The 12,896-nt window shown below is 44.6% G+C and overlaps 1 protein-coding gene across 1 annotated transcript in view; it reads left to right on the forward strand.

Annotated features, from left to right (window-relative positions):
- The window catches only part of DAPK1 (death associated protein kinase 1), a 177,656-nt gene that overhangs the window by 129,387 nt on the left and 35,373 nt on the right, over positions 1 to 12,896 (forward strand). Inside the window, exons 11-17 of the mRNA XM_035024483.1 lie at positions 612 to 704; positions 3,150 to 3,269; positions 3,719 to 3,817; positions 4,840 to 4,938; positions 6,462 to 6,560; positions 7,504 to 7,701; positions 8,988 to 9,185. Of these exons, the coding sequence (XP_034880374.1) occupies positions 612 to 704; positions 3,150 to 3,269; positions 3,719 to 3,817; positions 4,840 to 4,938; positions 6,462 to 6,560; positions 7,504 to 7,701; positions 8,988 to 9,185 (906 nt within the window). The remainder of the gene's footprint in view (positions 1 to 611; positions 705 to 3,149; positions 3,270 to 3,718; positions 3,818 to 4,839; positions 4,939 to 6,461; positions 6,561 to 7,503; positions 7,702 to 8,987; positions 9,186 to 12,896) is intronic.

The following is a 12,896-nucleotide window of genomic DNA, read 5'->3' on the forward strand; positions in this document are numbered from 1 at the left end:
AAATGTAGAGAGAACCACCATAAGTTTCTCTCTTTTTTTCCTCTCTTTTGCACACACACACACACACACACAATTATTTATTGTTGCTTTTGCCCTTGAGAGTAAATGCAGGGGTATTTTTGTCCTATAGGCTAAGGAGTTCCCCACTGTTTGTTTCCGACAACTGTATGAATTTTGATAGTCACATTGCTACCATTACAAGCTTGCCTGGGCACAAGGACACAGGACAAGACCCTTGCATACCATGCTTTTCTGAGTGGGGATGTGCAAGGGGTTTGTTAGGGTAAGATTCCACTGCTCAGAAAGTAGAGAGGAACATATTAAGAGAAGGGATGAAGGCTATGCAATTGTGTAGTTAATAATGAAATGTGGAAGGAGAATCTCTATCCTGTTGTCTTGATTTATAAGACCTTTAGAAATTTCTTTAAGCAAATATGATCCAACCTGCTTATAGGACCTCCCACCCCTAAAGAACATGCCATCAGCAGTGAATGCTATCTCAAAGACTTTGCCATTTGCACTAATTTGAGTATCCTTATATAAGCTCTCTTTCTTCCTCTCCCCCTGCATTTATGTTTTGTTTTTTTTTTTGCCTTTTTTTTTTTTTAAAGCAATCTGTTCGCTTGATATCACTGTGCCAAAGATTATCCAGGTCGTTCTTGTCCAGAAGTAACATGAGTGTTGCCAGAAGCGATGATACTCTGGTAAGCAAACCTGTTTGCCTTGGTGAGGTTCTTTCTTAGCACTGTGTATTTCAAATGTTCAGGTTGTTTGATTTGTTCAACAACCCAGAAAACGTGAAGTCACGGAAGTGTCAAGCCTGTTCTTCCTCCACTCAAGGGAGGGAGTTGGGTGGCTGATTTGATGTACTCTGTTGCTTCTCTTGTTCTTTTTCTCTTTGTTTGTATTGGCACCATACCCACTCCCACCCACTACCTCTAACACTCCCACCCCCCACCCCACCCCTCCCACACTCACAGTTTGATGAGTGACTGGCCAGCAGAAGAGGAAGGAGTTTATTCTCATTTTCATGAATAAAATGAGAGTCCTCTATTGCCACTTACCTTGGAAAATACTGGGTCATAATAGTACAAAACGGGCAGACACTCCTCCTGCCAACACACACACACCCACCCACCTAAAAATCAGGACAAATACTGTGGGACTTGCTGGGGGAGTTTGTGGTAGACCAGACGGCTAAACCCACTTCCTCTGTTGACATTATATTGCATGTGTAACACCCTTGAGAACAGCTCCATAATTTTTTTCCCTTAATCTACACTGAAACCTAATCATAGATTAATTCTTCAGATATGATTGGACACATCTGAATTCAGTAAGACTCTCCCCTAACAGACAACAGGGCTTTGGGAGCCCTAGAGGTAGAGGGAACTTCAGAGAAGGCAGAAAGGGTGGTCCTGTAAGAACCAGCCTGCTCCTGTGACTACTACATAGTGAGTGTTTCCTGAGCGGCTCCAGGGACTCCATGGGCAGGATCACACATCAGCAGACACCAGCTCTTCTTTTCCCCCTGACACTAGTTGCTTCCCTGAGACTCCAGGTGTAGCCTTGTAGAGTAAAAAGAGATAGGAAATGTTAAGAAGAAAATAGGAGTGGGAGAAAAGCAAGGTCGGAGGAGGAGGAGGTGGAAGAGAAAGTTTGGGTTTGGGAATTGTTTGAGGGTAACAGCGGAACCAGGGACAAGACAAAAACTATTAATCTAAGTAAGATGAGAACAATTAAATGTTATAAATTAAAATCATCTTGAATAATCACTTAGGGGAAAATTTAAGTGTCGCAATGCAAAGTTTAGGGTAGGAGAGGGCTTTGGGGTGTGAGGGGCTCCGGGTGGGATGACCCCTCCCACAACTCAGGTTCCCTCATCGTCCTGGTGTCCTGCTAATCATGGGGACCTGTGGTAACAATCTGCTTCTTCTTCCCATTCACCCCATTTCTCTTGACTGTCACTTTCATGCATATGTCTCTAAGTCATCAACTTGAATTGTGATGGAGAAGCAAAACCAATGACATTCTTAACACGGGCTCTGTACGAATATTTTTAAAACGCTCATGAAGTTTGTGTGGATTCAGATCCATAGAGAAGAGAAAGCAGAGTCCAGAGAAATGCTTTCTCCATTCTGCCCCAAAAGCAGAGACTCAGCCTCTGTAGATATGCTTTTCCAGATTTGAAATATTAGAAGCCATACCCCTCTAAGTCCAGAGATTTTGTTTGGGAGTTTTCTGGCTTATTCCTTAGTTTTAATGTGCTGTATTTGGTAAATATCTTATTATTATAAGAAAACTTTGACAAAGTGGCAAAGATTTAACTAAGTTTTTGTTAATATTCTCTAGTTATTTTTTCTTTGTAATGAGAAATGCATCTGTTTTCCTTTTTCTGGCCTTTATTTTCATACTTCTTCCCCTCTAGGGTCTTTATATATATATAAATTATATATATAAATAAACATATATATATATATATGTTGTGACCAGGTTTCAGAGAATGCCATGTGATTCTATACTTAGAGAAGGAAGAAATTCCTGTGATTAGAAAATAACAATTCTATAATTGAACGAATTACAAATTAAGACTATAGAATTCAGGGGCGCCTGGCTGACACAGTCAGTAGAGTGTGTGACTCTTGATCTTGGGGTTGTGAGTTCAAGCCCCACATTGGGGGTAGAGCCTACTTAAAAATAAACTAAAATCTTAAAAAAAAAAAAAAACGGTGTAGAAATCAGAGGTATCATTTCCTTGGTTCTGTGGTTTTTAAGAGTCTGGGTTATGCCTGCTGTATTCTACAGTGGTGTGGGGACTCTATATTTTGAAAGATTGCTAAGATAAACACAGAGGGTAGTTGGTTATCAGTCATTGTTCTAAATCTGAGTCTTGAAAGCTGTTTGCTGTGTGGGTTATAATGCAAGTGACATGAAGGCCCAGGTAAACAGAAGGTAGTGTTAGTTTCCAACATGGCAGGAGCCAAAAGAAACCCCCTGCTTCCCTTCATGACCAAGTGGATTTGGGGAGGAAGTGGCTTACTTTCCTCTGAATGCTTCTCTTGACAGATGAGCATTGATTTCTCTTATGTTGATAAGAGGATCATGGCCAGCAAGCTAACTCTTTTTCCCTCTTCACGGTCCCTCTCAAGGATGAGGAAGACTCCTTTGTGATGAAAGCCATCATCCACGCTATCAATGACGACAACGTCCCGGGCCTGCAGCACCTCCTGGGCTCATTGTCCAACTACGACGTTAACCAGCCCAACAAGGTCTGATGCTGTTCTAACGGGGAGGGGGCGGGGGCGTCACTGTGACTGTACACCTCCAAGTCCAAGGTGGAGAGGATCCCTCTACTTCTCCATTCCCCCTGGCTGTTACAAACGCCAGCCTGTGGGGAAATCACTTCTGTGTTGAGAGTGAATTGAGTTAGAAATGAGGTCAAGGGCACTGAGGGCCTTTCTTCATGCCCGCCCCCCCCCAACCCGCACCTCTAATCATGACATTGTAAATGTGCTCCTCCTGCAAAAGCACATGTCACCCTTGACTGTGAATCCAGCAGAGAAGGGCTGTGTATTGTCCCGGCTCTCCCCGTTCCTGTGAGGCAGCAGAGTTGTGTGTCTGGTGAGACGCAGGAAGCTCTGTGGTGTGGGACCGCTGTGATAGTTGCTTTCCCTTTCCCACCAAACTTGAAACAAATTTTCTTTCTTGCCTCTTCCAGCATGGGACGCCTCCGTTACTGATCGCTGCTGGCTGTGGAAATATTCAAATACTACAGTTGCTCATTAAAAGAGGCTCAAGAATCGAAGTCCAGGATAAGGTCAGAATTTTGTTTTATTGCCACTGAATTAGCTTTTAAGTATTTCCAACTGTTTCTTTATGTTAGAGCTAACAGAGAAGAATAACATGGGCCCCTGACTTCATTTCTCCATTTCCTGTAAAGGAAGATGAACTGCCTAACAGGCTGGTCCAATCTAACCTGTGTTATAAAGAAAAAGGCAAACACTTCCCTTCCTCTTGGCTCTGTTGCTGGGCATCAACCTTGTGCGCTACCCCAGATTCACTCCTGACTAATCACGTTTACTCAACAGCGTTATTAGATGTCACATTTGGCAAAATTTTCATTACCTAATTAATCTTTTTTTTTTTTTTTTTTTTAAAGATTTTATTTATTTATTTGAGGCAGAGAGAATGAGAGACAGAGAGCATGAGAGGGAGGAGGGTCAGAGGGAGAAGCAGACTCCCTGCCGAGCAGGGAGCCCGATGCGGGACTCGATCCCGGGACTCCAGGATCATGACCTGAGCCGAAGGCAGTCGCTTAACCAACTGAGCCACCCAGGCGCCCATTACCTAATTAATCTTATCAGAAGTACATTTGCCTCCATGTTTATTAGGGCAACAAAGCAAGGACAATACATACACTTTGAGGTATAGGTCACCTTGGAAGGATAGACACAATTGTTTAACAGCAAATAGTCATTACAGTGGGTCTGCCGTCAGCTTCTGTAGATTTTCAACAAAACTATAAGTGGACTGGATCTGATTCTTAAGCAAGTTCTGACCAGAAATTGAAACGAAGGTTTTAAGAAAAGAAAAACGTCATTTTGAAATAATTCTAGATTTACCAAGAAAGTTGCAAAGATAGTACAGAGAGCTTCCCAGGTTGTTAACATCTTACGTAACCTTGGTCTTTTTGGCAAAACTGAAAAATAAAACGGGAGTTTATTCCTCTTGGAAGTTGCTCTTTTGAAGTTGCTGTCACCTGGGAAGGAAAATAGAGTGAGTCTGAGTGATGCATGCATTTGGATCTGGAAATACGACTCCACGTTGGCTTTTATACAGGGCGGATCCAATGCCATCTACTGGGCCTCTCGGCATGGCCACGTCGATACCTTGAAATTTCTCAATGAGAACAAGTGCCCTTTGGATGTTAAAGACAAGGTAAGGCCACTTCTTTTCTTAGGGACGGTGGGAAGCGATAAGAGGCTGCATATGAGTGTTGACCTGCCATATGCGTCCGGACCCAAAGCACAGCACTATGACCAGCACCTATAAGTGCTCAATAAACAGTGATAATATAACTCTACTAGCAGTGCTATTCAGTTAAGTGCTTTAAACAAAAATACAGCCTAAAATGTAATTCAAGTTCTTGAAAGTATACCTACTTTTTTCCCCTTCTAATCCTACCCTCAAAAGGACCTAGGGTATTGATTTACCAAAAGAGGTCCTCAAATTACTTGAAAAAGTAAGAGAATTCTCAAAATCTTCCTGCAGAGAATTTAATTTAGAAGTTTCTTTCTGCTGCTGGCTTGCTCTAATATTAAAATCTGCAGTTAGCTGAAATCTGCCAGGTAGTTGGCATAATATGCAAGCAGTGAATTTTCTTCCCCCTGACATGGAAACTCAAGGTTCTGCTAGAGGGACGACCAGAAACAGACCTGAGTCCTGATTCTTTTACTGAATTGCCGTGTGTACGTACCTTTCTCCTCCTCCTCCTCCTCTCTGAAGTAGCTGCCAGTGTGGATCTTACACGCACGGGCCCTAGAAGGATTCACGAGACTGCATGTAAAATAAGGCTTTTGGGGGCAAAGATATTATAAAAATTATTGATTTAGCAAGATAACCTTACTTTCATATATCTGTTACTTCATTTGGTTCACACCACAGTCCTGTGAGTTCATTGGTAGGGCTGGAACACATACCTAGCATTCATACCTCCTCATCCATTATGCATTCTACTGTGCAACCCCGCTCTGCTCCTGATACTTGTAGACTGGTTTGTCATGTTCAGTTGGGACTGCCGCATACAGTTGTATGGAATGTGCACTGCTCTATATCTAAGGGATGATACGTCAAAGACACACACATACACACATACATATTATGGCAGTTTGGGGTCAGGTAGCATCAAATATCTTGTTTTGTTTTAAATCCGTTTATACTCACAAGTTTTGGGTAAAGGATATAAGTAAAATATCCTAAGGAAATTGCACGTATTACAAATTCACAGAATGCGATTGTGGGCTAATGGTGGTGTTTTTTAGAATCTCTGAGAATGTAAGAAATAACATTCTAAACATAGACAGTGAAATCAGAAGCTTGCTCATAAATAAAACTGTTTAAATAACGTAATATTAGGGAGTTTTGTGTTTTTTAAAAAGAAATCACATGGCTACGAGCATCAATATATAAAGAGGATTGAGAACCACCATCCCAGAAAGGGAGAGCGTTCTCACTTAGGACGTTTTGTGACAAACAGGATGAGCTACGTGTGTGGCTTTAACTAGCTCTGTGGGACACATCCTACCCCAGGGTCCTGGGCCCAGTCACCAAAGGGGCATCTGGCCCGGGGGTGGTGGGGACCCCAAAGGGGAAGACATGGAGGCAGGCATGCGTGGGATGTGGCCTCCAGTCCTGTGCATTTAGTTTCCGCAGTCTGCTGAATTTGGCTCTTTCTTTTACAGTCTGGAGAGACAGCGCTTCACGTGGCCGCTCGCTATGGCCACGCCGATGTGGTTCAGTTATTGTGCAGCTTTGGCTCTAATCCCAATTTCCAGGACAAGGTGGGTCATGGTAGTCGATGCCCTTTCATTTGCTTGCTTGCTGCATGGATGTGCACATAGCCGATTGATACAGTCGGGTCCTTTGGGTTTTCTGCTTTGATTTTAGAGGGCAGCCTCGAACCAGAAACACTAGCGTTCATTCATTCATTCATTCATTTATTCCTCTGGACAGCCCTACCGGTGGGTTGCTATTATCATCATCCTCATTTTACAGAAGAGAAGACTGAGGCACAGAGAGGGTCAGTGACTTGCCCAAGCTCACACAGCTCCTAAATGGTGGAGCCTGGGCTCAAACCCACACAGTCTGGTCCCTGAGTCATGCCGTCAGCACTACAATGTAATAACCTCTCATAGACAGACATACGTGTCTAAGGATGTTGATGGTGAATATACAGGCCTTCCAGTCCTGTAGACCTGGCGGCCAGTCCTTCCGGTGACTTGTTAAAGCCCAATTATCTCAGCACTTCTTTGCCAGAGCAACAATAAATTATGTGACTCATCTTTATGGTACGTCCATGACAGAAATCTTGAGGGGTTAAGATAGTTGCAGGAACGCTTGCTTGGATAAATGCTGTACTGTGAGGAGTCTCAGATGAAGTGAATGAAGGCACTTTCACAAGAAAGATGCTAGGAACCTACCCACACCAGGGCTCACTCGTTCAGAAGAGCTGAGCCGACGGTTCCAGGGGGCTCCTGAAAGTCAGTCAGTAACCTGCAGGGAAAACCGAATCTGTCCAACACACAAGTGTGGAAGGCAAGAAAACTAATGAAGGAGAGATGTCACACCCACATCCGTTATTTCAGATGAACATTTTGCCCCAGTGGCCACGAGCCTTTTTCTCCGTGCTCTGGGACTTGGCTGCCGATGACGGCTAGAACTCAGCGTGTGCACACTTGCGTGTTGTCGTGTCCGTCTCCTCTATGCGTGTGTCTCTCTGGCCAGGAAGAAGAAACCCCCCTGCACTGTGCCGCCTGGCATGGCTACTACTCTGTGGCCAAAGCCCTTTGCGAAGCCGGCTGCAATGTGAACATTAAGAACCGAGAAGGAGAGACGCCCCTCCTGACAGCCTCTGCCCGGGGCTACCACGACATCGTGGAGTGTCTGTCGGAACACGGAGCCGACCTTAATGCCTCCGACAAGGTGCTTTGTGGGTAAACATACCACACTCCCCGGCAAGTGATCTGGGGGGCTGGGGGGACCACAAGCCTCCTCCGTTAGTTTACCTAAAATAACAAACTCGAATGTAGCAAACTACAGTGATCTTTGTCTTCCCTGTTTCAGAAGCTCTATGGCCTTTTCTAGATTCTGTTTAATAATTAATATTCATTGGTGGCATCGAACACTTTATGGTCACATGACTCCGGTGTCTATTTTATGTTTAGCCTTTTTCGCTTTGGAGCAGGTACAGTGAGCCTAAGACAATCTTCAGTTAGGACGAGAATTGGCAACTCTGTTTATCTACGAAGTAATAAACAAAGAAACAGGTGGTTTATTTACTTTCATCACCGGCTCTTTTGTAAAAAGACAAAACCCACCTTTAAATTGTCTGATAATTGCCGTTCTAGGCCAGGTGTTCTTTTATTAATGATACAAATTCAGCATAATCTATTCTTACTGTGAGTTTGTACTTACGTGAGGCTGTGACGTTACTCTGTATAGTCCAATTGGGGACGCTGTAGTTAAGTTAGCACCTGCCATTTGTGGAATATTTTCTTAGTACGGAAAGGTGGTTCTCAATTGGGAGCAAGCTTGTCCCCAGGAGACATTTCGTAATGGCTGAAGACCTTTTTTGGTTGTCACAGCCCGGAGTCCCCACACAGACATGTCCCCAAAATCTCTCCCCGGCACAGGGAACTCAACATGTCTGTTCGCCAGGGAATCCATAACAAATGGAGGGAACTCTCAGGCTGGTCTTTTTGGGATGCCTGGGTTCAGCATGTTATATTTGCCCCTGATATATACGACAGCCTTTGAGCACATCACTTTCCATGTTTTTTTCCTCAGTTTCTCCCAGGGTAAGATAAAAGAATAGTCTTTCTGCCTAGGAAGTTAGTAAAGATGCTGAGCAAATGTTTTTAAAAGTGGTTTTCAAGTGCTTGATAAAACAGGCCATTGAAGTACCAACACTTACTTAAGTTCTATAAAGTCAGGGACAAGAAGAAGTGTTGGCTGTTTCTATCTGATTGTACTGGCCGCGCCCAGATTAGTCAGGCTGAAGGTCAGCTGAGTCTGTGGTTATTCAGAGCGGGGTGCACGAAGCCTCTTGGCCACCCACCAGGAGGAAAGTCTGTGTTGTAAGCCTCCTTCGGGCTTTGTACTAGCAATGCTGTTACCAATTCATCTTGGCCCAGTGGCAGCTGGAAAGGCGAGCGGCCAGGCCCGCATGCCCAAGGGAAAGTGCTGATGGCCCCTGGTGCTTCTTGCAGGATGGACACATCGCTCTTCATCTTGCCGTGAGACGGTGTCAGATGGAGGTCATCCAGACTCTCATCAGCCAGGGATGTTCTGTTGACTTCCAAGACAGGCACGGCAACACCCCCCTCCACGTGGCCTGCAAAGATGGCAACGTGCCTATTGTGGTGGCCCTCTGTGAAGCCAGCTGCAACTTGGATGTCTCCAACAAGGTAATGCAGGCGGGGATCTCTGCAGGCACCAGCGTGTGCGTCCATCCACCTGCCTCTGGGTTTGGGCAGCCTGCTCTTTGCGTCTCGTCATTGTTCAAAGTCTGTGTTACTCAGGGGGACCTGTTCCATCTTATAGGGCTCTCTACTTAACGCCATATTTTACATTTGGCTTTTGAATAACGTCCTGAAGTAACAGAAAACTATTACATTAATAAGTACTTCCTACCTAGCCAGGTTGTCGCTTACGAACGTCGAGAGAGGGAGAGAGAAAAAGGGAGCGTGTGTGTGTGTGTGTGTGACCTCTTGTAGAGGAATCCCAGAACATCGGTCAAATGAGAGCATCTTTCTGGAGCACTAAGTCTTCAGGAAAACACCTCATTGAGAATCTGAGAACCAGATTTCTGTTCTTAGCTTCACCCACTGAGAGTTTTATCGTCAAGCATTCACAACCCTTTTTTGTGCTAAATAAATTTGGTAAGACCAAGGGAATATTATCATTTGGCAAATAAAGAAATGGAAATAAATAATTACATGCTCCAAAAACCCCAGATGTTGACTTCTAGAAGTTAGCGAACACCTTCCCTTTTTCCTGAGCACCATCTAGATTTTCATTACCAAATAAGACAGAAGAGTTGGGATATTCCTGTGGTTTCAGCCATGTAACTGTATGAAAGGCAAACACTATTCTTTTGTGATTGTGTTAAAAAGAAAGTCCAAGTAGCATTAAATTTTTGAATGTGGGAAGTGTTTGTTTATAAATGGCAGTCTTAAAGCTAGCAGAATTTTATTATGATTTATTTGAGGTAAGAGAATTAATACCTGAAACAGCAGGAAAATTACACTCCTACAAAAAATTACTCCTCTCACCTATTATGTGATTAATTCTAAGGAAAACTGAAATTGGCAATCTTCGCATTCTGGAAACTTGAAAACGCAACATCATAGGTCTCAGCCATTAGCTGCTGTGCCAGTTGCTTTCTTGAATAGCTTTGGAGTTGACCATAGCATGCGCAGCTAGCTACTTTGTACACAGCATTGGAGATGAGCTGTCCCCTGGGAAGGTGGAAGGACTCAGGGTACTTTGCACTAAGTTAAAGAAAGGAATGGGTGTTCACCCCATGCCTAAGTGCAAACAGTGCACTTGCTAAATATGCTCTCTAAAATACCCAGCAAGAGGGGCGCCTGGGTGGCTCAGTCAGTTAAGCAGCCGACTCTGGATTTCAGCTCAGGTCATGATCTCTGGGTCATGGGATTAAGCCCTCCAGCGGGCTCGGTGCTCAGTGCAGAGTCTGCTTGAGGATTCTCTCTCTCCCTCCCCCTCTTCCCTGCTCTCGCACACACTCTCTCTCAAATAAATAAATCTTTAAAAAAACAAAATAAAATACCTAGCAAGATAATCCTAGACTTTCGTATTTAAAAACAACTGGCTTATTGAATGGGAAAGCCTTTCCATTTTTGATGCTGCGGATGGGAGTTCGGACTTGCCCCCTTAGATTTGTTTTTACTGTATACAGCAACACGGCCGCTCAGAGAGGGCATTCAGTAGGTGATCTGGTCATGGACTTGAGCTCAACTGAAGCTCCAAAGTGTCATCCTCCTGGAATCCATAGCCTAGTTCAGGCGGTTATCTGGAACCTGTCCAGAGCAGCAGCTGCTGATAAGCAGCTCTGCGCACTTGGACCCGCAGACAAGTTCCCCGGGCTGCCGTCAGTGTCTCAGGGGCTCAGTGCACCGTGATGCCTTCTTCAGAGGACTGGGAATATCTTTGGTTTTTTTCTCCCTTTTTTTTTAGTTTTTTGTTTTAGGAAAATGATGGAGCTCTAGAGGAGCTTGAATGATGTGTATTAGTAAGAGGAAGGCATTATTTGCTTGGAAAGCACATCTGGCTTTACTTGGCCTCACCCTCGTAAGCAACTGTCCAAATGGACGTGGCACATGACAGCCCATGTCCCACAGGCAGACAGTCACTCCTTTCTCGTGGTGTGTCTGGCCTTTTCCTTACCTGGATTCAATTCCCCCAGAGATAAAAGTGGCCATTCAGATCCTACCCTTGTCCTCAGTATGTGACAGGAATTTGTCCCTATCTTTGACACTCATCAAAGTGAAATAGATATTTCTCAGTGTTCATTCGTCCCGTGGGAAAATCAGGAGAGTGGCTGTGTAAATGGGCTGTGTTGGGGAGCACAGGGAGAGCTGGGTGGCACAGAGCCTATGGACTTTTACCCTTCTTCCTCTGGGATGGCTTTTCTTATCAGCGAAGACAGAACGCATGTTGTGCTCATACACACATACACATGCACACACATGCACACAAAAATGCACACACATGTGCACACATGCACACAGACCAGCACAGACACATGCACCCACACAAACACGCAGAAAGACGCGCGTAAACAGATATGCACACATGCAAACAGACAGATGCATATACATGCACACACATGCACATGCATACACAGATGGGCACACATGCAAACAGATACATATACACGTGTATGCACATGCGTACATGCAAACAGATGCATGTACACGCACACATGCACATGCTCACATACATAGATGGGCGCACATGCGAACAGATGCATATACATGCACACATGCACAAGCAGACACGCGTGCACGTACTTGCATACACATGTGGGCACACATGCATACACACATGCACACGTGGATGTGCGCACACACACATGCATGCATGCACATATCCAAGTGCGTGAGAATGCTGTGCCAGCCAAGTGTGTATTAACGCCTTTCTCCAGCGGCTCGGTGCTCGGCGAGGTCTGAGGGGCTTGTGGATGGCAGAGGGAATGGCTCTTGCCCTCAGGCTGCTTTTCGCTCCAGCAGCGTTGCAGTCTCTGCTGTGAAAGCAGACAGGTGTATGGCAACGCGGACCTTGGCACATTAGAGAAACCAGGAGAGCTTTTCAGAGACATTTAGGGCTTTGCTGGATGAAGAAGAGGGGAGCATGTGTTTCCGACTGAGGGAAGTGTTCGTCTATGTTTGGGGATGACTGTCTGGATGCACCTGCAGCTGACATGGGCTGTAGGTATTTAGGGAGGCAGGCAATGGGGCACAGAGAGAAAATGCAGGTGGAAGGGAATCTTGGGTCCAGATGGCACAAGACCTTGACTCCAACGCTCAGGAGTTTGGGTTTGGTTCTATCAAAGGTTGGAGCCTTCAAAAGCATCAACTTCCTAGTCCTTTTTCTTTGTTGTCCTTCTTCCCTTCCATAAAGCGATACCTACCACTGCCAAGCTTCCGTTCCTTCCACATAAATCCAAACACTTCATCGCATCTTTACAGTCTCCTCTTTTCCTTCTCACTTCATTTCTAGGGTATTTGAAATTTTCATATCTGCTTTCTAAAGCTTTCTAGATGACAGTAAACAAAACACAGACGTGTATGCCCATTGCAGCATTATTTATAAGGGCAAGGAATGGAACCACCTTAAGTGTCTGTCCTCAGAGGGCTGGCTGAGTGAATTATGACATATCCACACGCCACGTATTATTCAGGTATCGGAAAGAACGTAATAGATTTAGTGACAGGCATGGCAAAGTGTCCGCCGTGTACTGTTAGGTGAACGTATAAAGTGGAGTATGATCATGACCTGACTTTTCAAATTGTTTGTTTCCTTTTATGGATTCAGAGCTAAAAGCTTGGAAGGAAAAGCACCAAAGGGATCAGCAGGACCTGCTCTGAGGAGGG

The sequence above is a fragment of the Mirounga leonina genome, unplaced genomic scaffold (genome assembly GCF_011800145.1).
Source record: "Mirounga leonina isolate KUSES-001 unplaced genomic scaffold, KU_Mleo_1.0 Mir_179, whole genome shotgun sequence".
Classification (NCBI taxonomy): domain Eukaryota; kingdom Metazoa; phylum Chordata; class Mammalia; order Carnivora; family Phocidae; genus Mirounga; species Mirounga leonina.